The sequence below is a fragment of the Stenella coeruleoalba genome (assembly GCF_951394435.1).
Source record: "Stenella coeruleoalba genome assembly, chromosome: 20".
NCBI lineage: Eukaryota > Metazoa > Chordata > Mammalia > Artiodactyla > Delphinidae > Stenella > Stenella coeruleoalba.
In genome coordinates, this window is record NC_137166.1 from 53,728,053 (window position 1) to 53,747,352 (window position 19,300).

At 45.1% G+C, this 19,300-nt stretch overlaps 1 protein-coding gene across 7 annotated transcripts in view; it reads left to right on the forward strand.

Moving 5' to 3' along the window:
- The first annotated feature begins 1,955 nt into the window (after nt 1–1,955).
- The window catches only part of LOC307178864 (uncharacterized protein), a 33,101-nt gene continuing 15,756 nt past the window's right edge, over nt 1,956–19,300 (forward strand). For 4 of the 7 annotated variants that reach the window (XR_013825294.1, XR_013825295.1, XR_013825296.1 and 1 more), the window contains exons 1-3: nt 2,013–2,056; nt 13,832–13,922; nt 17,039–17,165. Coding sequence is in view for 4 of the 7 variants with exons in the window: in XM_079907487.1 (XP_079763613.1) it covers nt 13,908–13,922; nt 17,039–17,165 (142 nt within the window). In the remaining 3 variants the exon portion in view is untranslated. Of the gene's footprint in view, nt 2,057–2,093; nt 2,195–2,663; nt 2,730–13,831; nt 13,923–17,038; nt 17,166–19,300 lie in introns of those variants that run through there. The other 3 variants (XM_079907488.1, XM_079907489.1, XM_079907490.1) reach the window with 3 other exon arrangements.

The window sequence follows — 19,300 nt, forward strand, 5'->3', positions numbered from 1 at the left end:
CCCAAAATGTGCCTCAATGGTGTATTGATTATTTTGAATTAAAGCTACTTAAGAAACGGCCAATGCAAGGGGGACACTTTGACCCTCCTTTTCTATCTCCTGAAACCAGGAAATAAATCTTTCATGTGAAAGGTTCATTCCACGCATCTGGAGTAGAAGGACAACCCTTATGGCCAGAGATGGCAAATTCGGGTGAGATGCCTGTATAAACCTTACTACTTCTTTAATTTACTACCCCAAGCTCAAATTCTGTTTAGATTCTTCACTAGTTGAGCACCCGAAGCCTAAGTTTCTTTGTCCTGCCAATTCCTCGCAAATCTTTTTTCTTTGTCTAAAAAGTATAAAAGCTGCTTGCCTTGTCCCCTTCTTAGGTCCCTGTGAAACCTCCACGTGCTCGAGTTAAAATTTATTTCTTTTTCTCCTGTCGTTGCCTAACCAAACTTGGGTCTGCTCACCTGAGCACAGCTGCCAATCTACTGACCAATCTACTGACACCAGGTTGTGGTGAAGGAAAATCCGGCATTTATTGTAAAGGCACCAATACAAAGAGGATGGAATCCTCATGCTCAGAATCATCGAACTCCCTGATAGTTCTGGGGGAGAAGTTTTCACAGGCAGAATTTGGGGTGAGGGCTGCAGGGTGTGTGAATTTCTTCTGATTGGTTGGTGGTGAGATAACAGGGTGGTGCTCCAGGAATCCAGTGCTCAGCCTGAAGTTACCATCCTCCACCTGGGTGGGGGCCTTAGTTCCTGCAGAAGAACTCAAAGATATTATTATATATGTTCCTTGAGGAGGAACCAGGACCCTGCCCCAAGGCTGCACTACTGTTTCTTGACTGCCCCTCCCTGTTTCTGCATTCCTTCCCTTCCCTAATTAGCAACTGTTTGAATCTGCCCTTTGGAACTCAGGGAAGGTCAAGGAGGCTGAATGATGACTATTTTCTACAAACAAGAACCAGGGACACAGAAGGGACTTGTACCCAGGAGGGGCCCATAGGGTCCTGCTCCACTTTAACTCCACATCAGTTCCCCAGACCACAGTGTTGCTTCAGCCTTACTGGCAGGACTCCAACATGCTCACAAAAATAGCTTTTGATTTAAGCCGTTTTCAACTGCGAAGAGGAAGACATCTTAGGTTCCAACATATGTGGCCCGCACAACTGTAGCTTTTACCTTAAAACTGTGAGAGATAGTGTTACCAAATTCAAGTTCGTGTGCCCGATGCACAGGGAGGCCAAAGTGAAACGTCAGCGTTTTGGAAGAGAGAAAGTTTTACCGCAGTGTCAAGCAAGGAGAAAGGGTGGCTCATGTGCAAAAAAAAAAAAAAAAAACAACTCCCCAATGGTTTTCAGGGAGAAGTTTTTAATAGGCAAAATTTGGGGTGAGGGCTGCAGGGTGTGTGACTTTCTTCTGATTGGTTGGTGGTGAGGTAACAGGGTGGGGTCCAGGAATCTTGCACTTAGCCTGAAGTTACCATCCTTCACCTGAGTGGGGGCCTGAGTTCCTGCAGAAGAACTCAAAAATATTGTTATATATATTCCTTCAGAAGGAACCAGGATCCTGCTTTAATCTCTGCACTATTATTTCTTGATTGCTCCTGCTTTTCTTCTGCATTCCCTTACTTCTCTGATTAGCAACTATGTGAATCTGCCTTTTGGTACTGAAGGAAGGTCTAGGAGGCTGAAGCCTATTTACTATAAACAAGAAGGGGGACAATAGAAAGGATCTGTACCCGGTAGGGCCCGAAAGTGTCCTGCTCTGTTTCAACAGTAACTTAAAGTAAGCAGGAAGCAACAGGGCTGCACAGAAGAAACAGACAAGCACTTCCAAATCCTGACAACCCAGAGGCACTGAAAGCGAAACCCTGGCCCCGCCCCTGCTTTGGCCCCACCCCTGCTTTGGGCCCGCCCAAGCCCGGCCTCTTTTACGTCTCTACGTTCCCGCCCAGCCCAGGCCCCGCTTCCAAGTTGCCCCGCCTCTTCCCTTGGTGCTCTTGCGCAGTTTCCTGCAGACCCCGGAAGCGGTTACCGCGGAGCGAAGGTCGCCCTACGGGATCGTGAGTTTCATCTTTCTTGTTTAAACCTGCGCTTTGCGTTACCCCGTCCTCCATACCTTGGTCTGAGGGTATATTGGGATCTTAAAATCCTGGCACTCCTCTTCCACCCAAAGTAAATGCAGACGTCACCAGTGAGAGGTGGGAGGGGGAGGGGTGGGAATGGGGAGGTGCCGCTTCTCCTTGTTTTTGAAATGCGCGAGCTGCACGCCCCTCAGACTCGCCCACTCGGCCCCTGGAGAGCAGCGACAACTGCCCCGCTTCAGAAGAGGCCGCGTCCTCTTTATGATCCTGGGATTCTGGAGAGTCCGCCCCGTTTCCTAAACACACCCAGTTCCCTTCACTTCGCACACTCCTCAGCCGGGTCTTTACGCTCCCCAGGCCTCCTCTTGTTGGTCACCGCCTCTTCTCACCTTAAGTTGGGGGAAGAGCCTAAGAAAGGGCCTTTCTTGAGTCACCCAGAGTTTTTCTGTCCCGAATTCTACCCCACTGGATAATGTGCTCTATTAATGTGGAATTAATAGGCGGGCATCTAATCCCATCTGTTGACAAAAAAAAAAAAAAAAAAAAACCACCACCTAGAAGTTGAGAATTATGTTTTATTTGGCAGACAGATCTGAGGACTTAAGCCCAGAAGACAGCCTCTCAGATGGCTCTGAGGGACCGCTCCCAAGAGGTAAGGGAGGAGCCAGGGTATATAGGAGTTTTGCAACAAAAACCAGGTAGTTAGAACATCAAGAGATGAGTTAATTTAAGAAAACCAGACATCTCCAGTTAATGAATTTAGTGCTTTTCTGCGTATGGGAAGATGAGAGTCTGGGCTCACTGAAGTAATTCCTTTGGCACGCACGTTAGCTATCTAGGGCTGGCGTCCTGCTTTTGTCCACCCTGAATCCCCTTAGGGAGTACAGTCGGGGTGGCTGTGGTGGCTCTTGGCTTGATGGCCGCAGCGTCCTTTGTTTAGTGGTATGGCAGGAGACATTCTTCATCCATACAGCCGCTTCCTGGGTGAATGAGGCACAGACCCACCGAGAGAATGAGGAAAATGAGAAGAATGAGGAAGAGCCGTAAATAGATGGCAAAGTGAAGGATAGAGGGATGAGCTCGCCAAGAGACAGAGTTACTGCCCTCAAAAATAGAACAGCCAGTTATTTTACCAGCAGAATGGGTTTATTAAGGAATTGCAATACATGACAGGCAGACGGTAGCAAAACACCATAGGCAGGTCCAACAAGTCAAGGAGAGGAATGTTGCTTTATAGAGGAAAAGGAGGAAGTTGGGAGTGGTTGTTTTGAACAAAAGTCCCTTGAAGGGAAGCGGAGAGTTTGGAGTTGGCAAGGCGATTCCCATTGGCTGGGTTTGTTGCGCGGCAGCGAGGAGAATAATTCATTTTTTTCTTTTCTTTTTTTTTTTTTTTGAGAATAATTCTTGTTTGAGATCTGTAATTGATGTCTTCCTGTTGGCGTTTGTAATTGACTTGTAGTGCCCGAGGGCTTTCCCTTAAAGCCTCCAGATTGATGAGGTTTCCCTTATTCTGTTTCACAGAGTGAAAGAATAAGCTGAGAAAGTAGCAGGGGGAGAAAAGAAGATACAGATTATTTAGAGTGTGTGTGGAGGGTCCTCCAGGGAGATGAAGGGGAGTAAATAGGGAGAGGAGGCCCTTGATCAGCAAGAAGAGCCGTGGATAATAAAGGGGGATGTGGGGCATTTTACCCAGAGTGGGGAAAAAGGATAAAAGAGTTGGGCAAACAGCAACTTTGAGCTGGTACAGAAAGAAGGGGCAACGGGAGACAAGAGGAGCAGAGCAAGCCGGGGGTGCCAGAGGGTGGGGACGTGTCAGGTGTAACAGGAAAAGAGCAAACGTAACAGAGAGCAAAGATGGGGGAAAAGAAAGAGGCAGAAATACATGAAGATTTGAGACTATCCAGGGAGACTGGGCAGAAAGAGCAACAAGAGGGGAAACAAGTTGCCAGAATGGAGTAGAACCGGTGTGAGAGGAGGAATAAGACAGAGAAGGGGAGAAACGGCAGGACAGGGGAGGAGACCAAAATGAGCAGAAACCTAAGAGGGAAACACAGAACAGCCAACAGAAATAATGAGAGAGGGAAACAGGGAGCTGTGAAGAGAGGGAGCCAGATGAGTGGTGAGTTGACCGGATGTGGGTGATGAAGTGGCGAGATATATTTATTTGTGACTTCTAATATAATGCATTGAAAACGTGGTTAAAATATGCATGAAAATGACATTCGCAAAACTCCTTTCTAAAAGGCTTGTGCATTTTGTTATTATTTGTATCAGAAGATAACTTCCATTTGCAATTGACGGAGCAGTGATTTGACTCGGTTGTGGGTCACCCTATTCCCTTTTCCCAGCATGGGGTAGAGGGTCAGGGAGATGAGAAGGAGGGCAAGAAATGACGTCACTATGTGGTGCCCTTTATTTTTGGCTGCACCTCGCAGCTTTTGGGATCTTAGTTCCCCGACCAGGGATCAAACCCATGTCCTCTGCAGTGAAAGCGCAGAGTCCTAACCACTGGACTGCCAAGGAATTCCCTACGTGGTGCCTTTTTATTTTATTTTTTTTTTAAAGCTTTAATTTATTTATTTTTGGCCGCACCACACAGCATGTGGGATATTATTTCCCCAACTGGGGATCGAACCCGTGCCCCCCGCATTGGAAGCGTGGAGTCTTAACCACTAGAACACCAGGGAAGTCCCCATGGTGCCTTTTTAAAGGAACACTAAAAGTGCTGTTTTTCAAAATGGATTTACTTTTTTCTTCCTAATTCCTTTACAGTTAATACATTGCTTTTTTTGAAGCTTGAAAGAAATCTTCGTTTATTCAGTTTACACTTTTCTATAAATAATTTTTAACTTCTGACATAAGCTCTGGCGGCCTTCTATAGCACCTCATGGCATTCTTTTCAAAGTATGATATATTTTCATTTAAAAAAATTTGACTACGTAATTCATTAGATTTTCTTTTTCTTCAATTTTTACACTATTTCCCTTTTAAATTGTGTCCAGTACAGAGGCCTGCAGGCTCTCTGCTCTTTGTTAGAAACATTCTTTGGACTCTAGTAAATAAATTTAGTTTCTTCCAATGTATACTTTGGTAGGGATGTCAATGATCTTTTGTCTTAACAGTCTAAACCTAGTTTAACGTAGTTTAAAATTCCATTTTTAAAATTTTTATGTTACCTATTAAAATAGTGAGCTGTGAGCTACCAAGTAGATGTTTCCCTCAAGTCCCTCTTGTCCACTCTCTGTAAATGTTGAAGGATGGTCGGGATTGACCTGGAACCTTCTTCCAAAAGAGCCCAGCAGTTCATGATGGAGAAATTTGCTCAGAGCTTATTTCTGTAGGTGACCCTCTAGCAGTGCTGTCAGCAGCAATTGCTATGTTCAGAATTATGTATTTTGTAAATGTTTTACTGTGATTTTTCTGGAAAAGAGGAGTTCATTGCTTGAGATCAATGTGACCAAACCTTGAAATAGAAGTTTCCTTTGCTCAGGCATGTGAAAGATGGTACTGGAATTTTTTTTTTTTAAGATTTTTGGATGTGGACCATTTTTAAAGTCTTTATTGAATTTGTTACAGTATTGCTTCTGTTTTATGATTTGTTTTTTTGGCCACGAGGCATGTGAGATCCCAACTCCCCGACTAGGGATCGAACCTGCACCCCCTGCGTTGGAAGGTGAAGTCTTAACCACTGGACTGCCAGGGAAGTCCCGGAATTTTTTTTTTTTTTTAAAGGTCAAAGTGCTATGGTGGGTGGTGGGGGAAAGAAAGGTTTTTTTGTTTTATTTATTTATTTATTTATTTATTTTTGGCTGTGTTGGGTCTTTGTTTCTGAGCGAGGGCTTTCTCTAGTTGCGGCGAGCGGGGGCCACTCTTCATCGCGGTGCGTGAGCCTCTCACTGTTGCGGCCTCTCCCGTTGCGGAGCACAGGCTCCAGACGCGCAGGCTCAGCAGTTGTGGCTCACGGGCCCAGTTGCTCCGCGGCATGTAGAATCCTCCCAGACCAGGACTCGAACCAGTGACCCCTGCATCGGCAGGCGGATTCTCGACCACTGAGCCACCAGGGAAGCCCAGTCCCGGAATTTTTAAGGGAGATCGATAAGGCTCAACTCTGCCCACTGGCCCCTCCAGGCCACCTTTTCAGAATTCAGTTCCGTCTGGTTCTGCTCACTCAGCTCAGACCTTCTCAGGGTAACCTGATGAAATGACCCCCTCTCCGGGGCCCAGTGAGCCCACCTCAACGAGGAGATGATGGGCTAAAGCAGCAACTCTGAATCTGAGTGATACCACCCCCTGAAACGGTTAGTAAGATTCAGTGTGTGTCTGCATGTGGCAGTTCTTGGATGGAGTGCCCAGTTGCCATGAGAATTCTTTTAATGGGTCCTAATCCTCCAGAACGAGGGCGGAGGGGGGAAGGCTGGAAGCAGGGGCGTGGGCTCAGACAGCGAGCCCATCTGTAGCGGGCTTATCCCTGCCTTAGCATTGTCAGGGGTAAGTCTGTGGGTAAATCGTGCCGCTACCTGGCATTGAATCCTCCGTTAGCTCTCCTCATCCTCAGCACAAAATCCCGACTCCTCCCTGTGGCTGCTCAGCCCTGTGTCATCAGGGCCCTGCCAGTGTCTCCAGCCTCATCCTGGGAGCTGACCCTGTTCTCATGGTTCACTCTGCCCCAGTCACATTTGCTGTTTCTCTGGTCCCAGACACCAAAACCGTTTCTGTCTTAAGTCCCTGCTCTCACCCTGAATCGTCCTGGCTCTGGCCCTTTCTCCTCCTTTAGGTCTAGGCTTAGAGATGTGTTGCCACCTCTCCAGGCCATTCATGTCAGGTTCCCTTCACCAGTCAGTATCTGTCACGTTAGCGCTGGTTTTATTGTCTCCAGACCAGTCACTCATATCAGAAATGCTCTTCTCTGTTGATTATTTTCAGTCATTCCCATTTCCTCTCCATTGGAGGGCACAGAGACTGTCTTGCTTACAGAACGGCTGCCGCCTCTTACATTGGGGTTGGGCTTCGGCGCTAGGGCTGTGGGTTGGGCTGAGTACTCCTCAGCATAGATCAAGAGGCAGGGATGGGGATGGGTGGCATTTTGCTTCGGGAAATTTCAACACCAGTTAATCTAAACCTCCTGTGGTTCCTTATTTTACTCAGAAAGGAGCAAATCCCTGAGTACCTGGTGTCCTCACCCAGTGTGCTGAGGTGTCCCCACGTTCGGCCTGCTGTGTCATTGTCTTACTTTAACCCCCAGGTCTTCCAGACTGCGTGTCACCAGGGACCAGTTACCGTCTTGGGCAGGAGTTTTGCCTTCCACCAGGTCACCTTCTTAGAGTCAGGGACCCTAATTTCCCTTCAACAAGGGTGGGGAGAAGGTCAGGAACCTAAGGGGGCATGAAAGAGGCACCTGCTTAAGAGGTAGGGACTCTTGTAAGTTGCTGTGAGTGGGAGAAGACGAGACAATGGTAGCCTCTTCGAAGAGATCTGGGGCTTCTCTCTCTCCCTGTGATGTCCTCACTGAATTCACTACAGCCAATTTTCAGCTGTGGGTTTGTTTTTTGTTTTTGGTCACAGCCCTCGGCTTGTGGGATCTTAGTTCTCGACTGACCAGGCATCGAACCCGGGCCCTCGGCAGTGAGAGCTCAGAGCCCTAACCACTGGACCACCAGGGAATTCCCTCAACTGTTTTTAAACCGGAATGCGTGTTGTCCCTGGTTGCGGGCAGGTGTTCCCAACAGGGCTCACTTCTTGGCCTCCATACTGAAGGCCCAGTGTCCTTCTGTTTGCAGTTTGCATGCAGTACTGCACTGTCTGTGCCCAGAGGTCCCTGTGACTTTCAGTCCAGTTTGCTCATGTGGAGGCGGAGTAGAAAAGGGAGGAAGCAGAGGGGAGCCCATAGGCATCTCCAGAAGGGCCGTGGAAGCTAGAGCGGGCCTCTAGATAAGCCCAATGAATAGTGTGTGCACCTGTCCCAAGTGTGTTTGCGGGATTAAAGGGGTGTGTGGAAGCGTTGGCAAGGGAGTCTAAGATCTGCGAAGAGCACGTGGAAATGGGTTAATGGGTAGTTACGGGGCTGCGTTTTGGGGTGCCGCTGTCTTAAGTCAGGTTCCCCGGGACACAGGTGCCAAGACTGAGATTTGCATATGTGGGTTTAACGGGGAAACTCATGGGCACACTTGAGGAATGACGGAAGTGGAATTCGGCCGAGAGAAACGATATCCTGCAACGTTAGAACCAAGGCCTGAGCTGAGCCCATAGGGAGCTGTGGGTGCAGGAGGATGGGTGCCTTGGTCCTGAGGGGCTGGATCTAGCGGGCGCCCCCCAGCACCCACTCCACACGGTGACTTCCGTGGGGTTTGCAGGAATCACTGCCCAACCCAGAGGATTTATAGGGAACGTCTCAGAGCATATTTGGGGGGTACCTTTGGTATCTGGGGTTATTTTGAGTCGCAGGCTAAAAGGTTTCCCCCACATTTTGGAAGACTCACGTGAGAATTCGGAGTGTTTCTGAAAGATGCTGGCGTCTCAGTGGGGCATGTGCATCCCTGTAGACATCTCTTTTTCTTTGGTAGATTTTGGTCGTGCCAGTGTTTGGGGTGGAGTCATCATGAATGAAAACATGATGTCTTGTTTCAGCAGGTCCTTGGGTGTCTCTCTATGTGTTATTCCGTTGTGAATTCATGAGTTATTGGGGCTTGTGGGATTTCATAGCAGGAGCGGGGTTCGTCACGGAGTATCTGGGGAGGCTGTGAGACCCCATGGGAGTTTGTAAGAGCGTCTGATTCCAGAAGGGGAACAGCTCAGCTGGCAGACGGTTTTCATTAGGGAGAACTTACTGGGAGTCCGTAGGCAAAACACTGTAAGAGAGCTTACAAGGGGGCCATGATGTAGGGAAAGATCTGTGAAAAATCAGAGGGCAACGACACCCCAGCGAAACACCTGCAGCAGAAAGACTCATCCTTGGGACTCTTTTTGTTTTGTTTTTTTTGAACTATAGTTGATTTATAGTTGTGTTAGTTTCAGGTATACAGCACAGTGATTCAGTTTTATACATATATGCATAGAATATATATATATATATATATATATATATATATACTTTTTCAGATTCTTTTCCCTTATAGGTTACTACAAAATATAGAGTATAGTTCCCTGTACTATATAGTGGGTCGTTATTGGTCATCTGTTTTATATGCAGTAGTGAATATTTTAATCCCAAACTCCTAATTTATCCCTCCCCCTCCTCTCCCTTTCAGTAACCATAAGTTTGTTTTCTTTGTGGGTCTGTTTGTTTGGTAAATCAGTTCATTTGTATATTTTTCTTTTTTTTTTAGATTCCACATATAATCGATTTCTTTGTTTTTAGATTCCACATATAACCGATATATTTGTCTTTCTCTGTCTGGCTTTACTTCACTTAGTATGAGAATCTCTAGGTCTAGGTCACACTCTCCTTGAAAAGATACAGCCTAGCTTCCTTGCTGCTAGGCCAGTGGGGATTACTCTCCACTGGTCACACATAGCACCACCCCCCCACCCACGCAGCGTCACAGTGCACCTGGGGGAGCAGAGAGGCCAGATGTTCCAAACTCACTTTGCAACAGGGATATATCTTCAGCAAGGAGGAGCACGAGGTCCTGGGTAGGCAGCTGGGGAGAGGATGGGGAATGCTGGCTTTCGGGGGCGACAGCCCTGATAGTGGCAGGGAGACTCGGGAATTGGAGAAGGGGAAGCTCTGTCCATCCTCACTGGGGGACCCTCTCTTCAGCAGTGACTAGTATAGAACAGGGTGAGCTGGTGGGTTCATATTCAGAGAAAGCGTATCTTCTTTCCGACCAACACACTTGCCCCCAGCACACCCTTCTCCCTCTCTCTCTGCTCTGTTCTCTAGAACAGTGAAGGTGATGCTTCCGCAGGTGAATGACCTGAGATTGGAAACATGGTTTGTCTGTTTGTGCCTCTCCTGTGTCCCCTCCCTTCAGGCCTTCCACCTTCCTCTCTAATGTTCTGTTCAGACACACCCACTTCCTGCTGTTCAACCCTCAGTTTGCACAATCCCAAGACGCTTGGATTGGGGGCTGTGACCATTTAAGCCAATGTCATAGCAAAGTGAGAATTTGCACACCAGGACCCTTCCTCCATTGAGGAGTCTGGGCAGCCAGGAGGCCTCTTCTCTTTCTGCCGAGGACAGCCTCTTTCTTTGCTAACATGCATCTCTCCTCTCCTCCTGTGGCAGCCACCTGTGGATCAGCTCACTGCGATCCTGGTGGAACTTGCACTTGCCCTTGCCACCTTTTGAGAGGGCGGAGAGTGATTTGAGTGAAGGACTCCCAGCTTGACCACCCTCCTCCTCTGCTCCTGCTCAGCTCCCCCCTCACTTGTGATGAAGGCTAATCAGTCCCCCAGAATGAAGGCCACGCCAGAGGGCATACAAGTAGCGCTTGGTGTGTGTCTGACCTGGCAGTCGTGCCCCAGTTGCCAGCCCCACGCAGTCTCCAGACAGTATGGCATCCTTCCTCCACTGCATCTTCAATTTGCCTGTCTCAGCAGTTGCTTTGGTCGTTTGTTGTTGTCGTTTTTGTATTGTTTTTGTTTGTGGTTTTTAATTGATGTATAGTTGATTTACAATGTTGTGTTAGTTTCAGGTGTACAGCAAAGTGATTCAATTATTCATATATATATATATTCTCTTTCAGATTCTTTTCTGTTACAGAAAAGAATAACTCTATTCACTATCTTGTACAAGATAGTGAATAGAGTTCCCTGTACTATACAGTACGTCCTTGTTGGTTATCTATTTTAGACATAGTAGTGTGTATATGTTAACCCCAATGTTTTGGTCATTTGTAATGGTGGTATTGTCCATCTTAAACACGCTTCCCAAATTTTTTATTCACTCCTTTCTTCCATCTTTAAAACAAGACATTCTCTATTAACTACATTTCCCTCTCTAGTAAGTACCCCTTTTCTGTGCCCCATTTCAGAGCACAAGGCCCTAAAAACTTGTTTATATTCTTCAGTTCTTCACTTGAACCTTGTCCAATTAAGCTTTCACATCCTCCATGTCACTGACACTTTCTTTTTCAGAGTCACTGATGACCTCCTCGTTTCTTTTTTTTTTAAATTTATTTTATTGAAGTGTAATTGATTTACAATGTTGTGTTAATTTCTGCTGTAGAGCAAAGTGATTCATATATATATATGTATGTGTATATATATATATATACTTTTTCATGTTCTTTTCTGTTATGGTTTAATACAGGATATTGAGTATAGTTCCCCTTGGCAATCACCAGTCTGTTCTCCATGTCCATGATTCTGTTTCTGTTTTGTGGATAAGTTTGTGTCATATTTTATTTATTTATTTATAATTTATTTGTTTATTTTATTTATTTTTGGCTGCATTGGGTGTTTGTTGCTGCGCGCGGGCTTTCTCTGGTTGCGGTGAGCGGGGGCTACTCTTCGTCACAGTACATGGGCTTCTCATTGCAGTGGCTTCTCTTGTTGCAGGGCACGGGCTTTAGGCACGCGGGCTCAGTTGTGGCTTGCGGGCTCTAGAGCACAGGCTCGGTAGCTGTGGTGCACGGGCTTATTTGCTCCACGGCATGTGGGATCTTCCCAGACCAGGGATCGAACCCATGTCCCCTGCATTGGCAGGTGGATTCTTAATCACTGTCCCACCAGGGAAGCCCTTTGTGTCATATTTTAGATTCCACATATAAGTGATATCATATGTTGTCTTTCTCTGACTTACTTCACTCAGCATGACAATCTCTAGGTCCATCCCTGTTACTGCAAATGGCATTATTTCATTCTTTTTTATGGCTGAGTAGTATTCCATTGTGTGTGTGTGTGTGTGTGTGTGTGTGTGTGTGTGTGTGTGTGTGTGTGTGTACGTACACACCACATCTTCTTTATCCATTCATCTGTCAGTGAACACTTAGGTTGTTTTCATGTCTTGGTTACTGTGAATAATACTGCTATAAACATAGGGGTGCATGTATCTTTTTGACTTGTAGTTTTGTCTGGATATATGCCCAGAAGTGGGATTGCTGGATCATATGACAACTCTATTTTTAGTTTTTGAGAAACCTCGGTACTGTTTTCTGTAGTAGCTGCACCAATTTACATTCCCAGCAACAGTGTATGACCTCGTTTCTAAATCCAGTATTTAACTTCCTGTGCTCATTCGCTTTTCCTGTCAGCAGCAGGTGGCACAGGTCCTCACTCCCTCTTCCTTGAAACACTTTCTTTCCATGGTTTTGAGGACGTCCCACTAACCTTTATAAGCCTATCTACCTATTTGTTTTATTTTCTTCTCCCCTCCCTGTTCACTTCTTAGCTCCCTCTGCTGAATTCCTGACCTCCCTGGTCTCTGAATGTGGGTGCATCCCAGGGCTGAGTCCTGGAACCTCTTCTCTGTTTATACCCGCTGCCTTTCCTCATCATCTCATCATATGGCTTTCAACACCACCTACATGTCTCGCAGTTTATCCTCTCCATCCAGACTTCTGCCTTAAACTCTCAATCCTGTGTCCAGCTGTCTCCTCGACATCTCTGCTGGGGACATCTAACAGGAATCTCCACCTTAATTTGTCCAAAACTGGTCTTGACCTCCCCCAACCCTGTTCCGCCTGCCATCCTCCACATCTCAGTTAAGGGCAACCCTGTGAATATCTCGGCATTGTAAATGCATTACATTATTTGTAAGTGTTTTAATGTATAAGATAAAAGAAATATTAGATGTTTACTTAAAGTGAGAGAAACAATACATAGTTTCTAAAATTCTTTTGAGAGATGGGCGAAAAATGCTTGGAGACCAAGGCCCTTCGTCATCAGCTTCCTCCGGTGCCTCTCTGACCTCCCCTCCCGCCCACCTCCTCACCCTGCTGCAGCCACCCAGCCCTCTTTCCCTCTCCAGGGATGAAGTTTGTACTCTCAGGGCCCTCACGGGGGTGTCTCTCTGCCTAGAACTATCGGACTCAGGAGCCGCAGGTGGCAAACACGCTTCCTCCCCCAGGTCTTTGGTCTGATGTCAGCGTCTGAGTGGAGCCTTCTCTGACCAACCCCCTCCCATTTAACATGCCAGCCACACCCTCACCCCCACCTCTGGTCCATGACACTTGCTTGACGTGTTTTCTTCTGCCCCTTCCCCTTCCACGGCTGGGTCCTGGTGACAGCAATTCACCACGGGTCGAAAAGAGACAGAAAGAAGGTGGGAGATGGGCCCGGCTTGCCTCCTGGCTTCACGTTAGACGAATGAGGCATTTTGCAGATACATGTTTTGTACCCCTCCCCCATCAAAGAGTCTTCGTCAAATTTAGTTGGGTGGGGCATAGCCCCAGAAATGTTTTAAAGTGCCCCCAATGATTCTGATCTGTGTGCTGCACTGAGCACCAGGGCTCTGTATCTTCCCTTTCTGAGGCTGAGATTAGCCCCTGGGAGAGGCAAGGGGATTCTGCTCTGCGTGGGGATGGATCGGGGCTGGTCTGTGACCTGCAGGGGATCGTCGGGTCCAGCTGAGGTGCCCGCTGCTGCTGGGTACATGAGGGCCTCACCAGGAGGGGAGCGAGATCTGAAGAAAGGGTGGGAAAACTCACCTGTTGGACTCTGTGTAGGAGTTTATTGCCCCAAATCCCTCCTGGGACAGTGGGCAGTAGAGGACTGTCTGTTCCACATGCTGAGGGCTTCCCTGTGTGTGTGGTGGTGACTCAGGAAGGGGGTGTGTTGATTCTGAGCATTAAACAGTATCTTTTCCACTTTCAGGGTCGACTTGAAAGACTCATATTGCCCGAGGAAGAAGCCCTGAAGAGGAGGAAGAGGAAAGAAAGAGGAGTCTGGAATGGCTCTTTCTCAGGTAAAGTCATATTCTCCGTTGTTACTTCTGTCTGTCCTTCCTGAAATGCCCTTCATTGGACTCACTGATCTTGTCTGACTCTGAAGTATCCTGCCTGACACCTGTACAGTCATAGCCACCCGGGGCCTTCCCTCAGGGCCTGTCATCTCCCCTTAGATTCTGTCTCATAATGACCCAGTGACGTGGAACTTGAAGAAGCTCCATTGTGGTCATCAAGAGACAACTCTTATTTCAGTAAATTTAAGTGTGTATATGTGTGTGCATGAGTGCATGGATGCTCAAGCCCATGGTTTTTATAAAATACATATCATTATTTCTAAGTAGGTTAGGTATGGGAATTCCCTGGCGGTCCATTGGTTAAGACTCCACGCTTCCACTGCAGGGGGCACAGGTTCAGTCCCTGGTCGGGGAACCAAGATCCCACAAGCTGCGTGGCGCGGCCAAAAAAATTATAAATAAATAAGTTATATATTATTTAGTTGTTGAAATTATAAGTATTTTTCATTGCATTAACTTTTTTCTACACTATGACATTAATGAGTTAAATAGTTATGAAAAGAGTAACATGTATGTGCGTGTGTGTGCATGTCTTCATGATGACATTTTATGTAGTTCTAGGTTGTTAGCCTTGAACTTGTTTCAGGTTTCCTCAGGGGACCCTCTGTCAATGTACCTTTGATGCTTTTATATGACTTAAATTCTTTAACGTTTAAATTCAGAATCTAAACACCTGGGTTTATATGTTTGTTCTACCATCTTTAGCAATTTGACCTGAGGCAAATTTCTTAGAATGTCTGTGACACAGCTGTCTCTGCCTTAAGATGGAAGGGACCAGACCTTTTTTTTTTTTTAAATTGTTTTAAATTTTATATTGGAGTATAGTTGATTAACAGTGTTGTGTTAGTTTCAGTTGTACAACAAAGTGATTCAGTTATACATATACAGGTATCTGTTCTTTTTCAAATTCTTTTCCCATTTAGGTGATTACAGAGTATTGGGCAGGGTCGCTTGTGCTATACAGTAGGTTCTTGTTGGTTATCTATTTTATTTTATTTTAAAAAATTTATGTGTTTATTTATTTATTTTTGGCTGCGTTGGGTCTTTGTTGCTGTGCATGGGCTTTTCTCTAGTTGCGGCGAGTGGGGGCTACTCTTGGTTGCGGTGCACGGGCTTCTCATTGTGGTGGCCTCTCTTGTTGCAGAGCATGGTCTCTAGGCGTGCGGGCTCAGTAATTGTGGCTCGTGGGCTCTAGAGCGCAGGCTCAGTAGTTGTGGCGCACAGGCTTAGTTGCTCCGCGACATGTGGGATCTTCCTGGACCAGGGCTTGAACCCATGCCCCCTGTATTGGCAGGCGGATTCTCAACCACTGCGCCACCAGGGCAGTCCCTGGTTATCTATTTTAAACATAGCACTGTGTGTATTGTCAATCCCAAGCTCCCGATTTATCCCTCCCCACCCCTGACCAGATCTTTTTATTATGTTTTTTTAAATTTTACTTACTTATATATTTTAAAAGTAATTTTTATTGGCGTATAGTTGATTTACAATGTTGTGTTAGTTTCAGGTGTGCAGCAAAGTGAATCAGTTATACATATACATATATCCATTCTTTTTCAGATTCTTTTCCCATATAGGTTATTATAGACTGTTGAGTAAAGTTCCCTGTGCTATACAGTAGGTCCTTGTTGGCTATCTATTTTATATGGAGTAGTGTGTGTATGTTAATCCCAAACTCCTAATTTATCCACACCCCCACATCCCCTTTCCCCTTTGGTAACCGTAAGTTTGTTTTCTATGTCTGTGAGTCTGTTTCTGTTTTGTTTATTTATTTTAATATTTTAATTTTATTGGAATATAGTTGATTTACAATGTTGTGTTACTTTCAGGTGTGCAGAAAAGTGAATCGGTTATACATGTATCCACTCTTTTTTAGATTCTTTTCAAATTTTTAAAAAATTTTTTAAATTAATTTTTTTGGAGTAGAGTTGGTTTACAATGTTGTGTTAGTTTCTACTGTACAGCAAATGAATCAGCTATACATATACATATATCCCCTCTTTCTTGGATTTCCTTCCCATTTAGGTCACCACAGAGCATTAAGTAGAGTTTCCTGTGCTATACAGTAGGTTCTCATTAGTTATCTATTTTATAAGTAGTATCAAGAGTGTATATGTGTTAATCCCAATCTCCCAATTCCTCCCACTCCCCCCATTTTCCCCCCTGGTATCCATACATTTATTTTCTACATCTGTGTCCCTATTTCTGCTTTGCAAATAAGATCATCTATACCATTTTTCTAGATTCCAGATATATACAGTAATATATGATACTTATTTTTCTCTTTCTGACTTACTTCACGCTGTATGACAGTCTCTAGGTCCATCCATGTCTCTACAAGTGACCCAATTTCGTTTCTTTTTATGGCTGAGTAATATCCCATTGTATATATGTACCACATCTTCTTTATCCATTCCTCTGTTGATGGACATTTAGGTTGCTTCCATGTCCTGGCCATTGTAAATAGTGCTGCTGTGAACACTGGGGTGCATGTGTCCTTTTGAATTATGGTTTTCTCAGGGTATATGCCCAGTAGTGGGATCGCTGGGTCAGATATTTTTAAATTTGGTATTACGTTATTATACGAGTTAGTACATGCAAAGTATTTAGAGGAATGCGTAGCACATGAGGAGTGTTCAAACACTTTTTGAGATTACTGTTGCTGTCATCACCGTTTCTTTAAAGCCCCTATAGACGTTGTCATCTTTGAAGATGTCATTCCCGCTCTTGTTCCTCTAGACATTGAATATAACTTGGTGTGTGGAGCGTATCTCACATTTCTATACAGATAATCCTGTGTTGATTGTGTGTGTGTGTTTCTTGTATTGTCCACAAAAATGGGAAGTCCACACTGATTTAGAGGCTATCATAACCTCTTATGGAAAAGTGTAGTAAACCAAAATTAGGGACACATAACTTGCTCAAAAATACCGTAAGTGGATCTGCAACAATACTCACTTCAGTCCAATCGATCCTTTCCCCTCTCTCTCCTCTTCTCATTTTGTGTGAAAATAAGGACTCTCCTCATGGCCCGTTGGTGAAATGTGTTTTCATTTCAGACACAGTTGACATTCAAGGATGTGGCCATAGAATTCTCTCAGGAGGAGTGGGAATGCCTGGACCCTGCTCAGAGGGCCTTGTACAGGGACGTGATGTTGGAGACCTACGGGAACCTGCTCTCCCTGGGTGAGGATAACTTCCCTCCAGAATTCGGGACCTGTCCTTGGGTATCTTTGCATTTTCCCTTGTGTGCCTCTTGGGAACCCCTACATTGCCTGCCTGAGATCAAAGCCCTGTTGACTCAGAAATGAACAGCTTCATAATGTAGCATGAGGACTTTGAACTTGTCCTTTCTTCATATGATCTTCCCATTTCATGATCAAGGGTGATTCCAGAGCTTACATATGCATAAAATCTTATGGCAAACTTAAAATATCCAGTTCCCTCTTTTCGACCCCTGTGCTTTTGATTCAGTGCTTCTTGGAAGAGAGCTAGATGTCTGCATATTTTACTACGCTCTGTGCATTCAGAAGGAGACAGTCAGTGGGTGAATTTTTGAAATTGTTTGTTTAGCTTTATTGAGGTATAGTTGTCAAATAAAATTGTAACATATTTAAAGCGTACAACGTGATGATTTGATATACATATACATTGTGAAAGGATTCCCATCAAGTTAATTAACATACGTTACCTCACATACTTTTTTTTTTTTGGGGGAGAACACTTAAGTTCTACTCTCGTAGCACATTTCAGTTTTGTAGTATTATCCACTATATTTATCACGTTTTACATGAAGTGTTCAGACCTTATTCATCTTATGATGGAAATTGTGTGCCCTTTTATCAACCTTTCCCCATTTCCATAACCCCCAGCCCCGGGGGTTATGGAATAACACAGTTATTCTACTCTGTGTTTCTAGACCTGGTTTCTTCCCTCATCATTGTACTCCCTCCCACTGATTGACTGATTGATGGCTGCGCCGGGTCTCAGTTGCGGCATGTGGGCTCTTTAGTTGCGGCATGCATGCGGGATCTAGTTCCCTGACCAGGGATCGAACCCAGGCCCCCTGCATTGGGAGCGCAGACTCTTACCCGCTGGACCGCCAGGGAAGTCCCTGTGCTCCCTCCCTTTTAGATCTCTTCCTTTTTGCCCCATGTCCTATAGTTAAGAATGGGACAATATTATGCTACTTGCTAAGTCAGTTTCTCTTTTTTCCTCAGTCAACATTTTAAGTGTCCGAATGCATTTATCTTCCCACAGATTGGCAAGTACACACACTGCCCACATGCCCATTACTTCCTAGTCTCTACGCTTATTAACATTTTTTTATTCTTTTTTTTAATTGAAGTGTACTTGATTTACAATGTGTTAATTTCTGCTGTTCAGCAGAGTGATTCAGTTATATATACATATATATATATATATATGTATACATACATTCTTTTTCACATTGTTTTCTGTTGTAGTTTTCTTATGACAGGGCCGAAAGTAAGCTCATCACACGAGATGAATTGTGCAGAAGCACAGCAGTAGAGGGCTGCTGCTCGCTCAGGCAATACAGCGCCGTCTGTCCTGCTGTGGTGACTTTTATTTAAGCTTTATCTATGCTTACATCTTAAGACTTGTTTTCTTAACATTCCAGAAATGCCAAAGCAGCAACATATGCTTTTATTTATTATACAAGCAACAATGGGCTTTTTTGAAGACATGCTGTGCTTCGTCCTTGAGCTCATAAGCAACACACGGACATCTCCTTGTGTTCCCATCATTCTGATTATACTAAAGTAGCACAAGGACGTTTCCTTGTGTTCTGATTATACCGAGGTCATTTCATGGATCAGTGCCCAGAGTATCCAGGACTGCCTGCAGTCCTGGCTTATTCGCCCGCCCTCGGTTTGCCGAGGGGGGGCTCATGGGTCACATCTCCTTTCCATGTCCTCAGTTATTCCACTACATTTTCCATTATGGTTTACCCCAGGTTATTGAATATAGTTCCCTTGCTTATTTTTCAAAACACGTTGTTTGTTTTCTTAGTTTTGAGAGTTCTTTGTATAACCTGGACACAAGTCCATGGTGAGATATCTGTCGTGCACATATTTTCCCCTAGTCTGTAGCTGGTGTTTTCATTTTCTTAACAGTGTCTTTTTTAAAGAACTTTTAAAAAATTGAAGTATAGTTGGGAATTCCCTGAAGGTCCAGTGGTTAGGACTCTGCACTCTCAATGCTGAGGGCCCAGGTTCAATCCCTGGTCGGGGAACTAAGATCTCGCAAGCCGCTTGGCCAAAAAAAAAAAAAAAAATTGAAGTATAGTTGATTTACAG